Here is a 26352-nt window from a genome sequence, read left to right as displayed (position 1 = left end):
TGCCAAGATAGTGAAAGCTATTGAATTAGGCTAACAACAAATATTAACTTTTGTTTGTTTGTGTGTATCGTGGTTGATGTATATTTTACTTTGGTTTGTTTTGGTATTATTAGCACCTTTTAACTTGTATATTTGATACTCACTGGTAACGGGTAGGCATATCAAGCAAATAGCTTATGATTCGATATCTATTTTTAATAAAATGCAGGCAATCAGCTATATGATGTAGATGGTGTTCCCATAAAGGATATGAAAGATGATCAGTGGTTAGGAGTTAGTCTTGACAGGTCCCCGATATTGCGGGGCAGACTAATGGACGGATTGTGGTAAGGGGGTGTTTATGTATGTATGTATGTTTGTTTGTGGGCTTTGTCCTGTTTTCCGCCTTTTTTATATTCATGTAGGTGTATTTAGCAACTACAAATACAAAATGCTTCAGCACAGTCACATAAGTTGTTGAAAACAAGTAGCCCTATACTAATAATATTTTAAGTACAGTATTATTAAAGGAGCATAAGCCCTATAGCTATGAACTCTGCCTTATACTTTATTTATACCTTATACCCATAAAAGCTAATGATTTGTATTGTTAAAGCCTATCACATTTTTCAAAACATGGAGCTATGTCAAAGGATTATCTGTGACGTACTTACGCCTAAATGATTGTGAAACAAGCAACAACCAAAACACAAAACAAAACAAACAAACAAACAAAAAATGTGGCGAAATGGATATGTGGCACTTTCCCGTAAACTTCAAGAAAGAAGCACCCCTCCCTCGTGAATGTCCCAGCAAACACAAAACGTTTTCGACATCATTCGCAAAAGGTTATAAAAGGTTGTCAGAAACCGTTTAAATGTCGGGTTATATAAAGGGTATATTAAGAGTATAAAACGTTTTCATAACCTTAAAAAACATTTTTTGATAATCTACTGCTCAGCAAACAAAAAGGTTTTACAGAAAATGTTCAAATGTCGGGTTATATAAAGGGTATAAATACGTTTTAATAACATTACAAAAACATTCTTGAAAACTTGATACAAAACATTCTAAACAGAATGTTATTTTGGGAGTTGAAAAATATTTTGCGAAAAATGTTTGCCCAAAATATTTTCAATAACGTTTTAAAAACGTTTTCATGACCTTTGTATAACCCGACATTTAAATGTTATTAAAAGGTTTTGAAAAAAGCATTTTAAGAACATTTCTGTGTTTGCTGGGTTCAAACATTTTAACATAATGTTATATAAGTATTGACACAATATTTGTCAAAAATGTTTGTAAAAATAGTTTACAATAACATTTTTTGAAAACATTTAAAAATATTGTTGTAGTGTGTTTTCATACAAAACGTTTTAAAACGTTATCATGACCTTTATATAACCCGACATTTTAATGTTATTAAAACGTTTTTACCAAAACCAAAAGCCAAAATGTAACTTATTTAAAACGTTTTTAAAACGTTTTTGTGTTTGCTGGGGTGCACCTGCCAGCAAGTCTGTTTTTATGGAAATATTGTAATAAACAGTGTACCGTAAAAACTCGATAATTATCATATGTGCTTACTATCGATCGCTTTTGAAAACATGAAATAATTTTACCAAAGTCCGGCGCTTTACCAACTGAGCTAATGAGGTTGAGACACACATTTGCAAGTTTACTTGTTGGTATGTAACTTTGTGTATCGATGATTTGCTCAAAACCCTTGACACTTTTGTGGATGGGGCTTTTCATGTTTGCATGTTTTAAAAGCGCTCGATAGTAAGCACATATGCTAACTAACGAGATTTAACGGTATATGCACAGTGATCACAATAGTGAAATAAAAGAGTGGAAGTTGAGTTAAAACGAGGGACAGTTATTCTGAAAAAGAGTAAAAATGGAAAGCAATTCACTCTCAAAAGAGTGAAATTCGCTCAATCACCGGTTACTCAACCCTGTGTCGCAGGCAACCTTTTATATATATTATGAAAATCGTGATATAAAGATTTACAATATTGTAAGATAATTAATAAAGAAACTTGTTTACACTTCGCACATGAGAAAGATACACCACAACCGAAAATTTCGGATTTTCACAACTTTTTATTTTATTCACAATATTTGCAGGTTTGTGCTCATAGATGGGTCAATTATTATAACGCGTTTTATTATGATTTCGAAGAATATCCACAAGGGATGTGTTTTATCATTAACTCGGAGCTACAATCAACGAGTGTGCTAGCGTTACGACCATGCATAAAAGGTACGTAGATATTTCCAAGTTTGTAATTAATATAATCATTGTTGTTGCTGTTGTTGTCATTGTTGTTGTTGTTGTTGTTGTTGTTGTTGTTGGTGGTGGTGGTGGTGGTGGTGGTGGTGGTGGTGTGAGCTTTTATTAGTAGTGGTGGGGAGGTAGCGGTGTGTATTATGCATACTGCAGTTACTGTCCGTTTTCCTATACACAATACACAGTGCTCTCACCATTGACGCGTAACCTCTACAAATAGTGCATGTTATAAGTATAGGCAATTGCCTAGTTAGCGTCGCTGTGTGAAAAATAACCGGCCAATATTTAAAGTACTCTTCTGAAATTCTAGAAAATATAGTTTTGTAACATGTCGAAAATTTTTAGCTAATTTAGGTGTTTGGAAATATTCGCACTTTTGTGTTTTAGGAAGCATATGTAAACGACAGATAACACCAAAAAATATGAAGAAATTATTTCCAAACCGTGTTACGGTCCACAACCATTATGTTCCTCATTTTCAAGAATTCTGGTTAACAATATACACACTATTGTCTCATTTCGTGAACAAAGGCTCACACAGTATTGTTACCTTGCGATTGCTTTATAATCGTTCACCCAACTGAAACTATAATACCAGCTCACTGCTCATTGCACAGGTAAAACAGAAACATGTGTAGTGTGGATTTAACCAGAGAAGATCTGATGTAACATAGTTGAGCTGTTTTCAATGAGTGTTATCTTGGTTTAATAGCTTTTAATGGGGTTTAAGTCCTGCAAAGGTCGTTGCGAATTCTACTGTAGACATGACTGCATCATGGACAAACTAAATCTGGTCATAATTGTCATTGTCAACAGATGTGGTCGTGGATGAAATACCATGGCATGGATGGTGTCAGGCAGGCAGTAGCGCACACTTTACAAGGGATGGAACCTTACTGCTCGGGGCACCAGGCGCCATAGTATGGCTAGGTAATTAATAGGAGATACACTCCGACATTTGTACCCCTATATCTATACACTGTCGGACGTTGGGTCTTTTCGTTGTTTGTCGTTATAATTAATTATCTGAGCAGTATCGCCGACAAGGGGGTAAGGAGTGCGTTTAATACCCCTGGCCCGGGGTCTTAGCGTGCCCGTAAAACATACTTTAATGCGCCCGTGAAGCAAAGAAAAGACACCGTCACACCTTAAATCATTAAACAAATAAGGTATCGTTTCTTTGCTTCATATGCGGATTCACTATAATGAATCAGCAACTTTTGTACTTTCTAATAATATATTTCATTTGAGTTATTGCTATATTATTTCTCATCCTCGACCAGAGTTTCAATGTGCATCATCCTTTGGCCCGGTTTTAGGTCACATTAAGGTTCCAATTTTGACCCATTGTAGCGATAAAATTGCATTTGTTCATAATTTTTTCGGATCATTTTAGCTTAAAATTTTTAATAGGAATCTGTGAAATGCGATACTTTCGTACGCTCGGCAACGTGTGTTCAATGGATTTTACATCAACCTCAGACCCTATGTTATAAAGAATTTTATACTTTTCGCATGTCCCCCACTTAATACCTAGGGACCTGAACCCTCTTTTTAGGGGGCACCTCAATTCGTGAGTTATAAAAGGTTGTTGGGTATGGGGGTGACCAGTTGGGTCCCCTCAACACCCTCCAGGTGCACAACCAAAAAAATATAGGTAACTTTTTATTTTACGGGGGTCATAGAAGGGGGGCCTCAATGTTTGTTAATTTTTGTTCAAACTATATCGACATTGGACTCACATTAAAGGAAATTTTGTGTGGATTATTGTATATGACATTAATTTTGTCATACAACCTTCCTGAAAGAAGATAATTTGAAAAATGTAAACCAGTGTGTATTTGTAGTTGAAAATGTGTGTTAACGTTAAGGAGTAGGGGTATCAAAACAGGCTAATTCATCACAGTTACTGAATGACTTACTATCAAAATGGCATTAGGCTGTATAGCTTATTTATCCGTGGTAAATTAGTTTATACCTTATCTGTAATGCCCTCATGTTGTTAATGTTAATGTCCCTAAATATTGTTAATACTCTATAATATTAATAACATTTGAACTTGCCAGAGCAATCGTAGACAAGAATCAAGATCATATGTTTTAAAGGTTATTCTACTTATTGGAGGATACCACCTGGTATATAACTTCTTTAAAGCAATTTGCAAAGTTATGAGAGACAGTGGTGGTGAAGATATTCTGACAACTAGTGGGCTGTGTCAAGAAGGAACAGCCAGAAAGATGCAGATTTTGAATGAAGTGATGTGGCGCTTCTTCTACAATGCATTTGAAGATTGGTGTATTGAAAGGAGCAATGCTGATTAGGCTGATGACATTTCAATGCTTTTGCAGATAGTACTGCTCGAGTACAACCTGGACAGAGCTGAACTATTAGAAGCAATCAGTAAATCTCACTCCAAGATTGAGATTCTCTGCAAGCACATGGAAGAATACCAAGACTACCTCTCTGACAAACCAACGGCAAAGCTCTGGATGACATTTATGGAGATGTGTGATATTCTTCTGAAGTTCCTGTGCCATGAACGAGAAGGAACTGGTTTGGTCATCTATTTGAGACTGCAAATATGATACCATACCTAACCGCTGCAGGTCATTACAAATATGGTCAACAATCTCTCCCTAAATACTTGCCAGAGACGAAACAGCTAGAATCTGTAGCACCTACCATCTATAACTCATTTGTACAGGGGAACTTTATTGGTAGTTGTTGCTGTAACAGTAATGGACGCCTGCATCCGTAGCTACAGCCCCACAGATGCAGATGGTAGGCGATCTGCAGGCAGTCACAATGCTGTTTCTCTAGACATGCTACTGGAACAAACATATAATGCAGATACTAAAGAGTCCAGTGGTCTTCATGGCAAAACAATGAATGAATCGGCACAGACAAAACGGGTCTACACCAAGTCTCTAACAGCTGCTGCATCATTCCAGCTAAAATACATGTTGTATTTGAACCCTGAAACACAAAATCCATACCATGAATCAGTAAGGATAATGGTCTGATCCTGAATATTACAGAGAATAATGACAACAACCCATTTTCAGTAGCCAGCAGCGATCTAAACACCATTGCTTACAGACAGATTGCCAACAACGAAGTAAAATCTGATCTGACCGTGAAGGATATATATAGGTGTAAAGGCCCTGCAAGAAACAACACAAAGTAACAAGACTAAGAAGCCTGTCGTAAAACTGAACACATTCCATACCTGAACAAGAAAGGCAAGAAGCCTAAGAGGCAACTTCCTGGTAAGAGTATGGAAGTTGAAGCTCTCATGAGAATGACGCAGATTACGGCAAGAGGTGAGGTATAATGTAACTAAATTCATTAGCAAACATGAATGTGCTAACAAACCACCATCCCTATTTGACAAAAATGGCGAAATGAGAGCACCCAGGACAAAGGCTATTCTTGTCAGGGTTCTGAAAGAAGACACACAGGTGACACCAGAAACAGAACTCCCACAGACCAACCTCAAAACATGTCTCATTATTGATGGCATGCGTGCAATTAGGAAATGGTCTTCTCAGAAAGAAGAGCCATTTCCGGCTGTTTCCACCCGGTATAGAAATTCGATGCTTGACGATGTCCCTTCCGGCACTGGAGAAGTCCACTTCTGTTGTGACAGATATGACAGTAAAAGTCTGAAATCAGCTGAACGTCATCACCGAGGTGAATTAAGCAGCACCAAATTATATCGTATTGACGACCAATACCGGACACCGGATCCAAGTAATATCTTCAACAGTTCTGACAACAAGGCAGCCTTCCTCAATTACATCTGCACAAAATGGGAATGTGATGAACTGGCAGACCCCCAGCTTGATATCAAGCTGTCTTTTATCAGGTGGCTTTGAAGATGCTGAGAGAAGTATTATGTTAACAGAGGGTAGCTCACACGACATTCTAGATTTGTCCTCGCAAGAGGAAGCAGATACACGGATAATGCTATATGCCATGTATGCCACCACAGAGAATGCAGTCGCTACACCTCCTCTACAGCGAGTCTGTTACCTTCCCAGCATTTAAGAATGCCAGGACCTATTTAAACACCTGCGTGGAGAGGAGTAATCGAGATAAAGTGCCTTACTCAAGGGCACAACACGATGGCGTCTCCGGGACTCAAACCCGCAACCTTCCGATTATGAGTCAGTGCCCGTTCCGCTAGGCCACTGTGCTCCTATCATATATCATACTATGTTGTATAATTATTAGAGACATAAAAAGCTATAGATTGATTACTGATTGATGATTCAGTGAAGAACATACCTGTTTCGATACACATAACCCGTAATTTTTGAAGATTTTCAACTACAAACGCACGCTGGTTTACATTTTTCAAATTATCTTCTTTCAGGAAGGTTAGATGACAAAATGAATGCCATATACAATAATCTACACAAAATTTCCTATAATTTGAGTCCAATGTTGATATAGTTTGAACAAAAAATTACCATAATTGAGGCCCCCCTTTTATGACCCCCCGTAAAATAAAAAGTTACCTATATTTTTTTGGTTGTGCACCTGGAGGGTGTTAAGGGGTCCTCACTGGTCACCCCATACCCACCAACCTTTTATAACTCGCGAATTGAGGTCATGTGTCCCAGGTCCCTAGGTATAAAGGAGGATTTCGTGATCTTAACGATGTCGCTAGACTCGCTGAGCAACAAGCAACGGATATTTTTTTACTGATTTAGATACTTATTGAACGAATCTTGTTTCTCAACAGCATGATTTAGATACTGTTTGGTAGTGGCTTGTCGCTCAAATCAGCGACTGAGTGTAAATATTCGATGCACTACATTCTCGTTATATTGTTATCAAAATCTTGTCGATATAACGAATTGTCTAAGTAGTGCCAACGGGGGGAGGGGGGGGGAGGGATGTAAAGGGTGTGTTATCCACAGACCCAGGATCTTAGCCCGTAAAATAGTAAAGAAAACTGTAAAAGCAAAGTAGAGACACCTTAAGGGTGCGTAAATAAGGTATCGTTTGTAAGAAAATGATAATTTTAATGGTATATCAGCTCATAACCATAATTGCCTGTCTTGCAAATACAGGTACAGTAATTGCCATGATAGATCCAGAACCAAAGATTGCAGATTATACGCTGTGGTACTCAGGAGGGGAGTATGAAGAGGGTTACGTAGGTACGGGTGTATAAAACCTTAAGCAAACCAGTTGCCCACCCAACGTCACTGACCTAAATTAATATCCAAGCAAATTGTGATCACTGTGCATATACCGTTAAGTAAATCCAAATGAGACTGCATACATTGGTTATTTGACTATAATTATTGTAAATTAAGTAAGGCATCAAGTCTATCATAGAACATATTATTTTGAAAAGTATGTCTATAACCACAGAATTTTGGTCTAACTTGACGTGAATGTTCTCTCGGTCGGTTTGCCGTGCTAGTTCGCTTCGTCACATTGCATCACAGTCTTCAAATGGCAACATAAAAAGTCATTTGAAAAACCGTAAAACCGAAATTCAACTTAATTATAATCAAATTTGAAAATCAAAGTAGTATTTGTGCAAATTTTCTTGCGCTACGCTAGCAGTTGTTTCAGGAATGGAGGAAGGGGCATGGGCACTATTCTGTATCCTTGCTCAGGACGCTAGCTACGCCATCACTGCGGGCCCGCACATCATTTATGGCTTTACTATAATTTGCAAATTGGAATACTTTATTTTAAATGTCGCATTAATGTAGACGGTGTAGCATTCAATTGAGTTCGGACCTGTTGTAGGCCTATCCTGCCATTCATCATTGATCATTACGATGCGAGTCAGTTAGCGAGAGGGATGCTTGACCACTTTGAAAACCAATGTTCCATATAACTTGTCTTATCTAGAATATATTGACAGATATGAGTATGGTTATCAGCACCATTAATTACCAACCACTTTATTTGAAATAAGACACATTGATACACTAAACCTAATAAATGAAGTCAAGTTACAGATCAACGTTTCAGAACAATAGGCTAAATTGTATGGACATTTGTAAAACCACCTTTTATGCTCGCCGTTTAAATCATAGGTTACTCATTAACATCCGGGAGCTTTTCCTCACCGACCGCTAATGAAGGAGTCACCGGTGCTCCAAGAACAAAAAACCTTGGCAAAGTCTTTATATTTGACATCGATACTTACGTAGTTAAAAAGGAACTGTTTGGCGAACCGGTAAGTTGTAATAAATGTATAAATAGGCCTACAATTAACACTATAGACCAACATCTAAACTTTTCTTTTCTCTCCCCCTATAACATTTGGCCACAATTGAATTTTATGCATGTTGCAGTTTGCGCTGGCACATGTTTTTCGCAATGGATGAAAATAATGGTTAAAACCGCGATGAAAGTGTTAAGGAAACAAACCAAATGTTCGATGATCTTTTTTATTTGATTGTCAAAGCAATAATAATTTATATATTGTCATCCTTTAGATGAATACTTACTTCGGGTCTTCTGTAGCGGCAGTTGATCTTAACAATGATGGTTTGTCCGATTTGTTAGTTGGTGCACCATTATACACGGATACAATGGACGAAGGAAGGGTTTATGTTTATATCAACCAAGGAGAGGTAAAATATATTTAATTATAGCTTAATATTCCTACACTTTGATGGTAGAAATTGCTGGGACCATTCCTAAAATTGTAAAATGGCATCTCATATGATAGTCGAATGGTGTAAATGGTATACTTAGACTGAGTCGCTCGGCCTATCTCGAACAAAATCACCATGCGTAGCTATTGAAAAACGAGAGGATTCGCCGTACTATCACGGCAATTTTTGACACGAAGATATAGGGATGATGACGCTGTGTGATGTGGCCTTGGCGGGGATTTTAAACTGCATTCCATCACCCATATTACACATAGACAAACGAATGATGAAAGTTTAAAACCTAATACCATTATAAGACCGATTTTTAAACGGATTTAAAACAGATCCCGCCAATTGGGGCAGTCACAACATCAATTAAATTGGTGAGGATGGAACGTAGTAATGAATTACTTCTGACCACTACTTCCCAGCAAACACAAAAACGTTTTAAAAACGTTTTTAATAAGTTATATTTTGGCTTTTGGTTTACATAAAAACGTTTTAATAACATTAAAATGTCGGGTTATATAAAGGTCATGAAAACGTTTTGTATGAAAACACACTACAACAATATTTTTAAAATGTTATTGTAAAATTATTTTTGCAAACATTTTTTGCCCAATATTTTGTCAACACTTAAATAACATTATGTTAAAATATTTGCACTCAGCAAACACAGAAATGTTCTTAAAATGTTTTTTCAAAACGTTTTAATAACATTTATATGTCGGGTTATATAAAGGTCATGAAAACGTTTTCTATTGCAAATTTTTTGGGCAAACATTTTTCGCAAAATATTTTTTCAACCCCAAAATAACATTTTGCTTAAAATGTTTTGTATCAAGTTTTCGAAAATGTTTTTGGAGTGTTATAAAAACGTTTTATACCGTTTATATAACCCGACATTTAAACGTTTTCTCTAAAATATTTTTTTGTTTGCTGAGCAGTAGATTATCAAAAATGGTTTTTAATGTTATGAAAACGTTTTATACCCTTAATATACCCTTTATATAACCCGACATTTAAACGTTTTTGACAACCTTTTATAACCTTTTGCGAATGATGTCGAAAACGTTTTGTGTTTGCTGGGTTGGCTCGTTAGATTCGTTTATAGTAAAATATCAAACATTCTTTTTTCTAGGGAAATCTTCAGTTATTGGAAGAGAAACTGAAAGGGAATAATGCTCTAGGAGCCAGATTTGGGACAGCCATAGCAGCTATCGGTGATGTCGATCAAGATGGATATAATGGTATGGTATTTAAAAGGACTGTTCAATTTTATAGGCAATATTAGTGATTTGATAAATCAGAAAAAGTCCAATCGCAAACATCAGATGAGACCCGGTAATTGTTTGGAAGTACGATCTCTTCAGTAGATCTTTCGCAAATATCTAGTCTATAGTAAGAGATAATATTCTGTTAACTAGTATCTGATTTCAGATGTTGCCATTGGAGCTCCTTATGAAGATGACGGCTCAGGGGCTGTGTACATATATCATGGATCAGTACTCGGGATTAGAACTAAATATGCTCAGGTTTGTAAGAACAACTATATAGCTTTTATACTGTTTTAATTTTAACATTTGGAAAGATAGAGGCATCACCATGTAAGATACACTAAAAGACGCATATGTTATGAAAGCTCTTTTCATCCCGTTAACATTTACGGAAATGTAGGAATGAAAAGAAAATATATGGAAGGATTTATAAATATCAGTACTTGAAGTTCAAATGTGTTGCGGCAGCTGCATGGAGGACACAGGGCGTAGAAATGTTTCAGGGATAAAATGGGGACGCCAAAGTGTCAAGTGTTGAAATGACTAAAGATGGGACAAAACATTGACAAATAGGGACGAAAATTTGGCCTTGACCTCCCCCCCCCCCACACTAAAATCCTGGCTAAGCCACAGGGATTTCATAAAAAAAGAATCACAATAATTGTCATCATCAAATCACCAATATGTAAAATATCTAATTGAAGATTTGGTTAGTACCCAGGCTTTATAGTATGAACTTTTTTTTTTTTTTTTGGGTCACATTTCCAAAAACCTTGAAAAAAAAGACACAATTTGAATGAAAAGGAAAACCAAATATCAGATGAATATTTTCTCTTTGCAGAGGGTGGAAAATTGTGGAAAGTCTTATCTCATGGATTAAAAATTCCGTGCAATTAGCTTTATATTGTTGAATTCTGAAACGCCCATTTACATGCTCACGTTATAATTATTTATGAATAAGTCTCAATTGAGCAATGCATGTGTATGAAAAGGAAGTATTACTTTCTTATTTTTGTTTAAATTAGCCATTAGTGTAAGCCTAAATGAGCAATAAATACTTGATTGTAGTATTGTTTCATATTAATTTCAGTTAATATGAAAGAAAATTAAATGGTTCCGGTTCCTATTTTTTTTGTATCGAAATATCAGCTTATTTTGTTTAAATTTAAATAATGTGTCTGGTTTTCGTCGCCCTTCTAATATAGCGAATAGCAGGTAGGTCTGTGGTGGCGGGAATTACAAGTTTTGGAAGCTCACTCAGCGGTGGATTAGACATGGACTCCAATGGTTACCCAGATCTAATAGTTGGAGCATATCAGAGTGCTGCTGTCCTATATTACAGGTAAGTTGGTGGTCCACTGCAGCACGCTATGGATTGCTGTTACTAAAATGTTCTTCCTCTTGTTATACATGTTATAATTTTTTGTGTATATTCATGGATGCATCGTTACCATCTACCAACCGATAGGTTTACCTAAGAATTACTTTTTTAAAATATGTACCACTTAGGACTTCTGGATATCCTAGCAATGGATCCAGGGTATACACTAAAGCAGTGGCATAACTGAGGGGCAGGGGGGGGCAACATGCCCCAGCCGCTACCACTAGGGGGCGCCAAATCGACCTCACTTAAAAAAGATGCCATTCCCACACCCCCACTTCTAAGATATTCTCGGGTGGGGGGTAGGGGCGCCAATTTTGTTTCTTGCCCCGGGCGCTACCAACCTAGTTGCGCCACTGCACTAAAGTTGAAACCAGAAGTGTACTCTAACAGTAAATCCAGCAGTGAACTCAACATTATACTCAAAAGGTGAATCCATGAGTTTATTCAACTGTGAATCACGGCTTGTAGCGTATCTGATTTTCAATTTCTGAATAACATGAAAATTATAATTGCGCTGTACAGTTACTGTACTATTTTGAGTTCATTTGTCAAGACCAAATGTGAAACTTACATTTTTCTGCTGCCAGTTTCGCCAGAAACCTTCTGGCTTTCTCAAAACGTTGATGATGTTATTTATCCATCTACTTGGGGCGGGAACCTTAACCGGATGTTTTGATTTTCCCGGAAGTGGTACTCCTGTCTACAGCGTTGGTCTTGAGCAGAGGATCAAAGATGTGACTTATAAAGAACGTGGCCTCGTCTCTGTTTATGGCCTTGTTTCTGTTCATGATGTCTTTGGCGTGTCGGGGGGGGGGTGGCTTTGGGTGCTGAAGCCCCCAGCAAATCATGTAAAATCAGCCAGAGTTTAGCCATTAAGCCCTCCTCCCCCCCCACACACACACACCCACCCTGCAAGAAAAGTTCCTGGACACGTCGGTGGATGTTGTCATCTCTCTCACTTGCGAATCCATATCACTTTATTTCCTCATCTTGCTCTGCGATTTTCTTCTCTGAATAGAGACGAGGGCACGTTCTTTCTAAGTCACATCTTTGACCGGCTGCTCAAGACCAACGCCGGTCAAAGTTCCCGCTCCAAGCAGATAGACCAATAATATCATCAACGCCTAGAGAAAGCCAGAAGGTTTCTGGCGAAACTATCGGCAGAAAAACATAAGTTTTTTCATTTAGTCTTGACAAATTAACTCAAAACAGACCTGATGAACCTCTTCAATCAGTTTAACAATGCGCTTACAATAATTTGCGACAATATTTGAATATTTTATATTCCGTCTGTTCAATAATACTGTACTTTATCTGCCGTTTATTTCCTTTAAAGATCGCAGCCAGTACTTCGAGTAGAAAAAACTCTTCGTGTAATTCCAGAAATAATCAATCCTAACGTGACATTATGCGATCTCTTATGGAGATCAGTGACATGTGTACGCATAGAGCTTTGTCTGCGCTACACGGGACATCGGGTACCAGCCGTGAGAGGTTGGTCTGTTTGTCTGTGTCTTTTTACTTTTATCATTCACATGTATTGCATTAGAGATGGTTTCTGATAAAGTCGAATGCTAAGCAAATCAAAATCATCTCCAAGGTTAGGCATTTAGGGACCGTTCACAAACACTTGTAAGGGGGACCTGATGCAAAAAAATTTAATCGCGAAAATTTTCTATGGGGATGGGGGCCCGGGATGGGGGAGAGGAGCGTGATCGTAGGAGGGGGAAAAGTTGGATTTTGAGGTTTTTTGGTTCTGCCTTGGGGATGTGGAGGGGGAAAACACTAGTTGGGACAAATTCCCCTATACCCTCCCCGGTGGCGTCGCCACTACAACTGTCATGCCAGTGTATGTTTCATTGTTGTCATTGTGATATCTCATTAACAACTTTAATACGCAACAACATAATATAATTATTTTGAATTATCATTTCTCATTGATTGCAGGTTTTAATTACACAATATCAAGTGACAAACTAAGAACAAAAGAGGGATTGTCATCTCGATTTTACTTTACCGATCAAAGACCTGGCTCAATAACGTCTGAAGTCAACACACTTCTCGAGCTACAATTAGATCAAGAGAAATGTGTGGAACATACAGCTTATCTTAAGGTGTGTATTTTAAGACCATAGAATGAAGATGGGAAAACAGTTTTTAAAATCTTCTTTTTGGATTACAAAATCAAGGTATTGTCACACAGACACTCAATGTTTATCATTTGATATTGGTTTTATACATTTACGATCCGATAAGGTGGCTTTATCGGCTACGGTGTCATGCTCAGAACTCCTTGAAAATGATATAGGATGTGTGTATTGATGAGAAAACCTTACTTGCTTTTAAGTTTTAATTTTGTCCAAAAAAGCGTTTTTTGATTTATGCAACTTTTTGTCATCTCAAAATCCCATTGAATTACTACAGGGAAGGGCTTTTGGCACTTTGCCCATTTCTCAAAATAGCCACATTTTTGAAAACAAAGATTTTATTAAAACTGATTTTTCTCTCCTTTATAGCAGTTGTATATAAAAGTTTTAAGTTTCATTTTGCTGCCAATATATCACAGAATAATACAAACCAACTAAATTACCTAAATTCTAGGATTTTTTTAACCAACAGGGAAGGGGGCTATGGTTACCAAACTTTCAGTGATGGTAAATAAGGTAAATATCTAAATTCTCTCGTCAGCTTTTTCCAATTAAGTGTTTCTATTTTAAGCTACAGTGTTTCTAACATTCCCTAAAATAAAAAATGATTTTTTTTTTTCAAAAGGTAAACACTTTATCCAAAACAACTGACGAGAGAATTTAGGTATTAAGCTTATTTACCATCCCTGAAAGTTTGGTAACCATAGCTCCTTTCTAAGTGGACAAAAAAAATCAAAAGCTGCCAAAATTAAGGGAAGTTTCAAAAAATAAAGAAAAACATAAGAATTGTTACAATTCTTATAAGACTCTTAAAATAGGTGGGGAAAATACTTTTCTTTGTTATGTTAGAGATTTAAATAAATAGACCTGATTGATCTGACACATGAGCTATTTTTCTGCAAGGGTGTTGTATCCGAGGCAGCTACCTAAACCCAAGATCACTCAGAATCCGCAACAAAACACACTGTTTATATTAAGTTAACAAAAAATAACTAGTATGCATGAATAATGCATGCACATAATAAATTATACAAGTCATAGATCTTACTACACATATTACAATGTTACCATGTTCGTGATAGAAGTTCTGTTGCACTCAAAAGTTCCAAACAACTGATGTATATCGTGTTATATACTAATCCACTATTGAATTGAACATCATATATCCTTAACGTATATCCCTTGCACAGATGACAATTTACAAAACAAAGAAGGACTAAAGAGTTGCACTAAAGAAAGATTTTGATTGATGCCGTCGAATACCAGGGGTCAAATAACTGTTAACCTTTTTAATAATTACTGAGTTCAGGAGGATACATACATAAGTTGAGAGGACGCATACTTGAGTTGTTTTAATGGGGAAATTGCTTTATTAAGAATATATACATCATAAAATAGTACTGTCCGATTATAACTGTGTGAATGTGATGAAAATAATGTTGTTTTTTCTATCCAATGTTTTTATAGACCGATGTGAGAGACTATTTGAGTACCATTTATTTCCAATCTGCGTACAGTCTTCATACCACTTCTCTCATTGATGATGCTAGTGGACTACCGATAATCCTGGATCCTGAATTTCCCAATATATTCACCAAAGGGGTAAATCAAAATAAATAACTAGCTAATTACCATTACCAGTCCATTATTTCCCATTCTATTACCTCCACGACCCATTATTCAAAATCGCGCACTGTGATTTGTTGAAACGCACCACGTGAAAGACCATTAATCAATATTCTATTACCCCACGACCCATTATTCAAAATCGCGCACTGTGATTTGTTGAAACGCGTCACGTGACAGACCATTAATTAGCGATAAAGTGTCAAGGGCAACGAACTTTGTGTTCTTCTATCATCACAGCGCACAGCAGAGCGCACAGCACACCTGCTTATGTAGGGGAGAATGGAATGTCAGGGGTGTGTTATTGTATGTGCATACCTGCTTAGGGAGAATGGAATGTTAGGTTGTGTTATTGGAATGTGCATACGCTTTGGCTACGCGTATGCGCTCCACCTTGAGGTAAACAACTTGAAATATTTGGGCAAAAATTTGATATTTTGTGGTAATAGAATAGAAATAAAGGGTGCAGCATTATCCTTTACACGCAAATAATGTGTCCTCGGCAGTAAAACGTTTAAATAATGGGTTCGGCTGCGCCTCACCCATTATTTACGTTTTTACTGCCTCGGACACATTATTTTCGTGTAATGGATCATGCATTACCCTTTATTTCTTAAATAAAGTGGCCAGGGTAGCAAACTTTATGATCTTCTTGCATAACAGCGCACAGCAAAGTGCGATGCAGAATATTAGCGCTGTTGCACATTTTACGCAAGCCTTACACTTGTTTACGCGTTCAATATTTCCGCAATACTCGCTGTCACTTACGTTGCGGGCTACGCATACGTGCTCCACCTTGAGGTAAACAACTTCAAATATTTGTGCAAAATGGTGATATTTTCTCTTTAAATTGCACTAATTTGTAGTAATAGAATAGAAATAAAGGGTGCAGCATTGTCCTTTACACGCAAATAATGTGTCCTCGGCAGTACAAACGTTTAAATAATGGGTTCGGCTGCGCCTCACCCATTATTTACGTTTTTACTGCCTCGGACACATTATTTGCGTGTAAAGGATATTAATGTATTACCCTTTATTTCTTAATTATATCGCAGGTCCCTTCAAACACAGATATTGGAACACATGTGTTCAATTAATATGACTTTTTATGCTTTAAATTTCTTTACCAAAATGTTACCCTTCTGTAACGCCTAAATGTGTGTTGTATTGTTTTTATACAGGTTGACTTCGTGCGTGCCTGCGGTAGCGATACAATTTGTGAGACCGATATGCAAGTCACCAGCAAAATTGAAACAATCAGGTAAATGTTTGTGTCTGCTTTGTTTATTTGTTTGTTTGTTTACTCTCAGTCTAGATTCGGTTTTTATACGTGAACTCGAGCGAGTGACGTGACATATAAATGTGCTTCAACCACAAGACCGTCATCTTTAAGCTTTATTTTCAAAGGATTACTTATCAAACTGAAATTCAACATTTTTTAACATTTTATTTCCATAATTTAAAAAGCAATATTTTTTTAATATACTTTGGTTACGTCATATTACATTATGTCACTTAAATGATCATGACGTCACGCCTTTGCGTACCGCGCGCCTCCATATACGGAAAACTATAGCCTACCTGCTAATATTGTCATAGTTTGAAATATGGTTAACACGTGTCTATGCATTAGTCTTTTGGAGTTATGCATGATGGCGCTGCACGAAATGCTTTTGAATTTGGCGGGTTTTACCCATATTAAATACTACCCTCCTAATGTGTACGCCATGTTTTGAAAAGGCTAATGGGTATGAATTTAATTGCAGGAAAGGCGAAGTGCTCTATTTGCAAGCCGACTCAAATATAAATATCGATGTAGAAGTCAGCAACAATGGCGAAGAAGCTCACCAAGCTCAGCTCATAATTCGCCACCCGTCAGATGTTGTTTACGTAGGATTCAAGCAATTTATTGTAAGTTTTGTCAGAGATGGGGCTAAAGCATTGCAATTTTTATGGTACTCATTTGGATTTGATGAACGGCATCCAGTTTTCGGAAGGCCGTTGGTTAGAAACTCCATATAGGCTCTAATAATATGGTGCACATCCTGTCCCCCAAAAAATACTGCAACCAACAACGGATAATTTGCTGTTAAAAGTTGTGATTTAACGCAATTCCATTAATACCACACTATAGCTAAATAATTATTTCAATTCATTCAGTTTTGTGTTGTCGTTGGTAAGATAATAAGGACTGAGTTTTCGATATCAACGACGGATGGTTCTTCTGCGACGGTAAAACACCAAACGTTGTCGTCGTTGCCACGACGGTTGTCAGATTCTTCGCGTGTTGTAGAATTTGGACGACGACGTATTATAAAGTCGACGACGACAACGTTTGGTGTTTTACCGTCGTAGAACCATCCGTCATGGAAATCGAAAACTCCCCAATGTCATTTTATATGGAGGTGTCCAATGTTCATTTTGCGCCACTTTTATTCTGTTACATCAATGTATTATTGCTTAAATAGTTCAACATTTCATTAATTTGTTAATTTTGCTGACAATAATCTTCAATGTCTGCCACTTTCTGTTCATATTTTGGTCAATATATGTGTAATATTAGGCCTAGTGTGAATTTACAGTTGACACACAAAATTTCAAATTTGGTAACTTGTTAACATTTTCATTGCATTTCATTCTCTAAAATTACAAATATTGTCCTATCTTTTCATCATTTTCGAGCGAAACCACCCCCCCCACACTTTTGTTCTAACGAAAGTTCTTTTAGACAGCATGGTATATTACTAAGTGCCATTGTTATAAACAAATTATTAACAAAATCCCCTTATACTCACCAGGGGCGTAGCAAGAGCCTCGGTGGCCATGGACATTGTCCATTGGACAAGGATCAGACAATTTTAGCACAAAATGAAGGTGAATTTTTCGTTTTCGAGCTAAAAAGGAAGATGCACCGGGCATTTTTTTCTTTACGATTTTGTCTCCTTTATCAGCCCTATAAACCCACTTCTTTTTCTTGGACCCCTGAACCGTCGGGCCCATGGACTTCGTCCACATTGTCCACCCGCTTGCTACGCCCCTGGTACTTACATTAAAGTAGTTCTTTCATAATCTGATAATAACGTCTTGATATTTTCGCCATTCTTGTGCGTTGACCTAATAAACTTAAATGGCACAAACTGGATTTTGGACTATTCCATATAAGAAAGAATACGGCACCAGTGATACCACTAGATTGGATAAAGCACCTACTAGAAACCGTGGTATACCATGGCATATATTAATAACAAGTGTGCCAATATACAACTTTAAGTCAGTCAATTTGGTTGCATCATATTTTGGAGAAACGGGTGCATATTGGACCAATGTGGTCGGCGATTTTTAGAAAAGTAAATGTAACTGCACTATAGATTTGTTTTGAATTTGGATTTGTAGAAAATGATCATCAACAAAAACTGAATACTTGAAGCAAGTTTGGCGACATTATTTTTATAGTATAGACTGATAGCAAAGCATTTTATTTTAATACAGGGTGGCGTGTTTCCATGTGATCCACAAGGCAGCAATAGCAATGGAATACTGTGTCAACTTGGTAACCCTATGTCAGCACAAAGCAAGGTAAGATAATGTCGAATTAATACAAAAAGAAAGGAAACTGGGAATCGAACCAATAATATGTAAAAGTGAAGAATATGGTAAATTAATTGGACCTGACTATTTTGTACTGTTCGTCCCACTAATGTTGGCATGGAGTATAAATGTGACCCGCTCCGAGTCGCATTTTTGATGTTGCATGATTGGAATAAAAATGTAAGCACTATACAATAAGCTTGAAAATGATACAAAAATGATATAAATAGCATCAACACTTTTCAAGATATGGATAATTTTGTAAATGATACTTTGATATTTCTGCAAAATTGTTATTCTGTGTAATGGGCCAATTAGTTTCCTGCTTTACACAGGATTGAATAGGGATTATCATAGTTCAACTGTTATTTATTGATTAAATAAACCTCTTTTTATTAAGTACTTTCAAAGATTTAAAAGTCCACTTAGACGCACAGTTAAATACCATGAAATTAAGAATTCCAACTTTTTTTATGAGAATGTCCTCTTTAAAAGCATGGAACTCAAAAACATGTCTGGCGACTTGTTCCGGGTTTTGTTGGAGCTGGTCATAACTACATTATAGTTGGACGTGATATTGTTGGGACATACGCAGCGGCAATTTTTTTTTTAATGTACGCTCGTACGCTGCGTCGCAGGTAATAAACGACTAGAAGACGAACAAAGTACCGATGCGGAACCGAAGAACAGCGTTTGTCCTTATACATTGTTATATATCGGAGAGATGATGTTCGACTCTTGTTTGGATGGATGGTATGTACCTTTCATCGCTAGGCAAATCTTAAAAGACGCTTTGAATAACTCCAGTTAAAGTGTTGTAAGTAAATTCTCAATGTATATATTTTTTTCCACTTCATATATTTTAGGTTCAATTCAAATTACGCTTTGATGTGAGTTCATTGCGTAGCGATAGGGAGTTCCTCAACTTTACATTGCTCGTGGAAACATCAAGCACTGAATCAAATGCGACGTTATCTGATAATATTGCTGAGCCATCTATACCTGTAAAAGTGTTTGCTGATATCATAGTCAGAGGGTAAATACTATTTTATTGTTATGTTGTTTTCGTCTAGACGGGTATCTTCTGAGCAATGTGGTTAATATGGTCACTTCCAGTCGATCGGGAATCGTCTTCTGACGGTAAAGTTCAGACTAAAATGTTTGCGTGTACAATTTGGTCAACGCCAATGTTGTGATTATGAGAATCACAAGTTGGTGGCATGAGATCCCAGATTTCAAACATACATAGAGAGCCTAGTTTGAAAATAAAACGTCTCTATTAAAAAAAAAATACATTGGTATGTTTAGACATCGTCCTTGCGGCAATGTACGCGCCAAAAGGGTATGTTTAGACATCGTCCTTGCGGCAATGTATACGCGCCAAAAACCATCTAACCGGAAATAAATCCCTTTAAAAAGGATGTCCAGCGACAAAGATGAATTGTGTGGCATATACGTAGTTTAAATAAACATTCAGTGTTATAATATAAATTGACCTAAATAGCTAGGTAGAAATCATAGCTAGATTTATTGTCACCAGTTGCCTACAATTTACCAATTTGAAGCGAAAATAAATAGGTATTCCCGTATAAGATCACATACAGTTCATAAATGTTATATCAACCTGCAGGTACAAAAAACAAATTGTTCGAATTATTCTTTTTCAGTTCCTCCTTCCCTGAACAAGTCGTGTACGCAGACGATAATCTCAAGACCCAACCTCTAGACGCATATTTGGATAACGTCCGCCATATCGTGAAGGAACTTGAAGCAAGGAAAGGCATTGGTGCCGTCAATGGGCCGTCACGAGAATCTGGTCAGACAACAGGGTCTTCAAATGATACCGCTATAGATGAAGGAATAACTAGCGGTGAAAAGAAGACTGATATCGATGAGTCGGTGATTGGGCCTCCAGTTGTGTTAACTTTTGAGGTAATTTGCCTTAAAAGGGCATTTCGTGATCCACAGCCTCATCCCCCACTTTTTTCAAAACAAGTTGAGATTTTTATACCACTGGAAACCTCTGGCTACATAATGTTTATGTACCAAAAATTTCTTGCAGATTAATTCGTTCAGCAAAAAAAAATATCTTCAAATTTGAATTTCGTTCTGGTACACCAGCACGAAATTACAACACTGGCCTATGGAGCAGTGTAATACACATAATCATACTGAACTCGCAAATGCAAAATCGGAATCAACTGAAATTTTGGGAATAAGCTTTTTTTCATGGATATCAACTGAAAAATGTCATAAAAAGAGGCTGCTAGGATCACGGAATCCTCCTTTAAGTGTGCGGTATATCATTGTGAAAATAAGGTTTTAAAGATTGCGAGAAATATCATGACAGGTGATGGGAAAGGCTGCTTATTATACATTCACATGTACGCACCCTTGCATAAACGCACCCCACATGCTTCCAGTTCCATCATGACATACGTACATTGCATCTACATGTACATAATACCCGCACTCATTATGCACAAACACCCAGCCCACCTCTACTTATATATACACACACCTCAAATACCCCTCCCCCACACACACCCCTTATCAAAAGACTAATGAGCAGCACCACAATGTTATTATTTTCGATACACAGATTAGAAACCTTGGTCCAAGTTTCATACCACTGTCGTCTCATATCAACATAACTGTACCGTGGCGACTGAAGACTGGGGATTGGTTGCTCTATCTTAAAGGTCTCAATGTAAGTTGTTCAATGTACATGTATTCATTTAAATTCCCGAAAGGGGGAGTTCTTGATTTTAGATCATATAGGTCAACATTAAGGGCAAAGACACTTCACATAATTATTCCTAAACTAACCTTCCTTCGCCGGGCTTCCCTCTCTTGAGGTCTGTCGTGACTCCATCACTGTGTGCCATGTTTTCAAGATCAATACCGGCTTATTTATTGCATCTGCTTTTAATGTGTATTTACACATCACTCACATTCTAACTCGAGATATAGCCTTTCCCATGGGCTCTACCAACCTGTTTGGCAAAGAAATTTCTTCCATCTTGGATCCAAGCTGCATAAAACAAGACTAAATATTTGATGTTATAATGATAGCGCCATCATAGCATGTTCATTTACGTATGTTTTACATTCTAATGTGTACAAAACATGGTTTTGCAGGCCAAAGAAGGTGTTAAATCATGCAACATTGTAAATACTCTTCACGAGCAATCCTCAAGCTTGACGGAGCAATACAAATGGGACGACTCTGCACTGGAGAGCGTCATCAACAAAGAGCCGGATAATTTACCATTACAACAGGAGTCGGGTGTCTTTCTCTTAGTAAGAACTAATTGCTTTTACATGGGCTGGATTTTTCGTTTTAGATACTTTGCCGGTATTTGCTTCTAAAGCTGTGACATTTACAGGAGCATTCCATGGGTAGTCTTAAGTTCAATTGAAAACAAAAACAAGCAGAAGCATGATGATACCCAAATGAATACAAGTTAACGACAAGCGAGGCACTGGCAATATTACAAGATAAAACACGCCATTGGAGATGGATTAAGATCTTTCATCACTGTGATTTAAAAACATTCACCTTAATTGGTTGGGAGTGGGCTTCTTTTCTTTAGTCTATTTTTGTTCAATTATTCTGTTCGTTTTGTTGAATATGGACAGGCATGCTTATATAACATTTGGAGTCCGATCATTTTAATATTTCGCCCGTATTTCGCCCGTATCTGGTCCCTGCAGGACCCAATGTTTCCGTATTAAACAAACCAACTAAACAAACAACAAATATGATTTTTTGATTTTGATTTAAACTTTTGATCCAAACACAAGGAATTAATTCCTACCTCGGAATTTTCAGATGGTACTCCATCTTTCATCAGCGAGTGAGTGTGATGAAAGATGGAGTACCATCTGATATTCAGTCGCTGATGAAAGATGGAGTACCATCTGAAAATTCCGAGGTAGGAATTAATTCCTTGTGTTTGATCAAAAGTTTAAATCAAAATCATGATTTATACCAACACAGATGAACTTTCATGAACGTAAACAACAAATATGCTTTCTTTTAGGATTGTGAAAGCGTCTCCTGTGTGACGATTACATGTGAAATTCAGCCACTCCACGTCTCCGATAGTGTGGTCATAGAACTGCACTCACTAATATGGAAATATTCATTTATTCAGGTGAGTTGAAGAATTAGTATAATTTTTATCAATATTTCACATGTCATTAACTCTGCATAGCCAAATATATATTTCACTTTGAATTTAAAAGAAATGCTTTTCAAATAAAACACATCCCACACACCTCCAAACACACCCCATACCTTATTATTACTACACATTCTGTGCACAAACGTAAGCTCAAAACGAAAAATGAGTATGTTGTAGCTTGTCACCAAATTAATATTATGTGAAACATCATTCTGATAAGAAAAAGAGCGTATCGTTGAACATTAGTAATACATTCCTGCATACACACACAACCACCCCCCCCCCCCCCCCCACACCCCTCCAGACACCCCCAAGCACACACACTCCACTCCTCCACCGACACACCACACACTGTATACTAATGAATCCAATATTTATTTTCCAGCACGAGATGAGCGTAGCAGAAATCACAACTGAAGCTTTCGTGGCTGTAGAAGACCCTTCACAAAGACTTACCCAACCAGACAAACACCAACCAGATATGACCCAGGTAATAAACAATATTGAACATTTAGGCATTTCCCGAAGAACCCGAAATTACTATCGAATCGATGCGCATATCGTCGACACACGCGATGGACTGGTGGGGTGTGCACCTTGATGCTGAGGGATTAATTTGATATCATTTTTCAAGCTTTTTTCGGGAATTACCAAATTGGCCGATAGTGATGATTTATTATCAACTATCACCATGGTAATAAACATGGTATTCATATTATCCTATCCTCTGGTGTATTATAGCATTCCACGTTGACATTGTTTCTATTTTGTAGAATACCAGAAGATACTCTTGTATCGGATTCTTAGAAAAATGGGATTCTGTACAAACTACATGATTATCAGTTGCATGCCCTGCTATCTTTTAGCGCCAGCAGTTCGGCTTGAAATATGTGTGTCGGGAAGGGGGGACAATCGGCCAGAATTGTCAAAATGTGGCTGAAAAGAACAAAAAATGGATCATTTCGCCGAAAGGGTGGGGAAGGGGGACGCTCCTCCGGGATTGACGCCCATGTCTGCTACCCAGATTGATAGCAGTTTTATTCCCACTCTATAAAATACTTTAATCAATTAATTAAGCTGATAGCTAATTAATAAATTAACATAGATATCGTCATTTAAAAAAACTTAAATATTTACCTCTGTAGGTAAGCACTACTGTGACTCCTGAGCAAATCGAGTTGAAGATGAAGCCCATTCCTTCGTGGATAATCGTAGTCGCTGTAGTCGGAGGAGTTGTACTACTGATAATAATAGTCATAGTTTTGGCGAGGGTAAGTATTATAATTTCAAACAAAAAACATCACTAAATATCGCGGCATTTTCATCGCATTTTTGCCAAGTATTCAAAATATGTGAAATTGAATAGACACGGCGCGTGGTATTAATAGAATTAAGAAATTGTTAGAAACTTTCAGATATAAGATCTACAAACGTTTTTCTCTTAATAAATGGCAAAGTTGGAAATCTTACTTGTAGTACCGGTACTGCACATGATGCAGTCATGTCTACAGTAGAATTCACCACGACCTTTGCAGGACTTAAACCCCATTAAAAGCTATTAAACCAAAATAACACTCATTATGAACAGCTCAACTGATTAAATCAGATCTTCTCTGGTTAAATCCACACTATACATGTTTCTGTTTTACCTGAGCAATGAGCAATGAGCTGGTATTATAGTTTCAGTTGGGTGAACGATTATAAAGCAAACGCAAGGTAACAATACTGTGTGGGCTTTTGTTTACGAAATGAGACAATAGTCTGCTTATTGTTAACCAGCATGCTTGAAAATGAGAAGCATAATGGTTGCAGACTTAACACGGTTTGGAAATTTTATTTTTTTTGGAAATATTTTTTGGTGTTATCTGTCGTTTACATATCCTTCCTAAAACACAAAAGTGCGAATATTTCCAAACACCTAAATTAGCTAAAGATTTAGGACATGTTACAAAACTATATTTTCTAGAATTTCAGAGAATACTTTAAATATTGGCCGGTTATTTTTCAGACAGTTACGTTAATTAGGCAATTGCCTATACTTCTAACATACACTATTTGTAGAGGTCACGCGTCAATGGTGAGAGCACTGTGTATTGTGTATAGGAAAACGGACAGTAACTGCAGTATGACCACTGCATAGGCCAACTTTGGGCTATACCATTTGAAATCCATACACCCCCAATGAAAGATATGACCTTAATCTCCCATACAGTAGATGTATATTACAAATGGAGTTATCCATTATTGAGGCAACCCTATTTGAAATCCACACTCCCTGTGTTTAACATTAAGGTTATGTCTTCCACAAGCGGTGTATGGATTTCAACTCGAAATGCTAGAATTGCCCATTCTTAGAAAGTGCTAACTTTGGTCATTATCATTTTCTTGATTATGTTTAGGTTGGATTTTTCCATCGAATGAGTAAAGAAGAAATGGAAAAACTCTTGGAAGAAAATGAAGACAAACAGGATCCAGAAGAAGCACCTTCCGATAATGATCCTGGAAAGACACCAGATATCACTGCACCTGCACCAGAACCTCAATAGGCCTATGTCAATAATTAATATTTCAATTTTACACTACTTTTGTCCATAATAAAGGTGAAATTGTCTCGCTAATTTTCAACTTTAGGCTATTGGGGGAGGGGGTTAGGGCGGGTTGAAATTTTCTTTTGGGGATTGGGTTTTAGTGGGGGTTGAAATTTACTTGGGGTGACTGGTGAGTTAGCAAACCAACTCTTGGGGTTCTGGCGCTATCACTGCACTAATATGCTCAATATTAGCACTAAAAGAATGTTGTAAAGTGCTTAGAAAGACCACACTGCTCACGATTAAAAAAAATACTGCACAGCTGCAAGATGATGGGCAGTTCGATTATGAAGTTATGTAGGCTATTGCATAAAAATAGTGTGAAACTTGTTTGGAAAAACGGGTTTCACGATTTTGTAAATAAGCTTTTATCTCACGAAGTATGAGAATATTAAAGATTAAAGATTATTATTATTTTTATTATTATTATTATTATTATTATTATTTGTTATTATTATTATTATTATTATTATTATAATTGTTGTTATTGTTATTATTATTATTATTATTATTATTATTATTATTATTATTATTATTATTATTATTATTATTATTATTATTATTATTATTATTGCAAGTAGACATTGCTTTTAATTGGGGATCAAATTGAACATCTGCCAGGAGAGAGCAGTGGCGTAGCGAGGG

General features: G+C 37.0%; 1 protein-coding gene across 2 annotated transcripts; it reads left to right on the top strand.

Moving 5' to 3' along the window:
* Positions 1-211: 211 nt before the first annotated feature.
* On the top strand, positions 212-26130 carry LOC140150694 (integrin alpha-9-like). 2 transcript variants are annotated; one of them, XM_072172776.1, is made up of 23 exons: positions 212-326; positions 2110-2245; positions 3089-3202; positions 7354-7443; positions 8341-8483; positions 8746-8883; positions 10049-10157; positions 10348-10442; positions 11390-11526; positions 12905-13062; positions 13516-13682; positions 15183-15317; positions 16523-16602; positions 17108-17252; positions 18831-18917; positions 19796-19965; positions 20597-20861; positions 21532-21639; positions 22071-22232; positions 22976-23089; positions 23505-23609; positions 24265-24390; positions 25519-26130. In XM_072172776.1, the coding sequence occupies exons 2-23, from the start codon at positions 2179-2181 to the stop codon at positions 25663-25665; spliced, it is 2862 nt and encodes a 953-aa protein (XP_072028877.1). In that variant the 5' UTR covers positions 212-326; positions 2110-2178; the 3' UTR covers positions 25666-26130. The 2 variants fall into 2 exon arrangements, with proteins under 2 accessions (XP_072028877.1, XP_072028878.1); XM_072172777.1 differs by lacking the exon at positions 7354-7443.
* Positions 26131-26352: the final 222 nt, after the last annotated feature.

This window comes from Amphiura filiformis, chromosome 4 (assembly GCF_039555335.1).
Source record: "Amphiura filiformis chromosome 4, Afil_fr2py, whole genome shotgun sequence".
Classification (NCBI taxonomy): Eukaryota; Metazoa; Echinodermata; class Ophiuroidea; order Amphilepidida; family Amphiuridae; genus Amphiura; species Amphiura filiformis.
The sequence above is the reverse complement of the archived record's forward strand: the minus strand, read 5'-3'. Positions and strand labels throughout refer to the sequence as shown.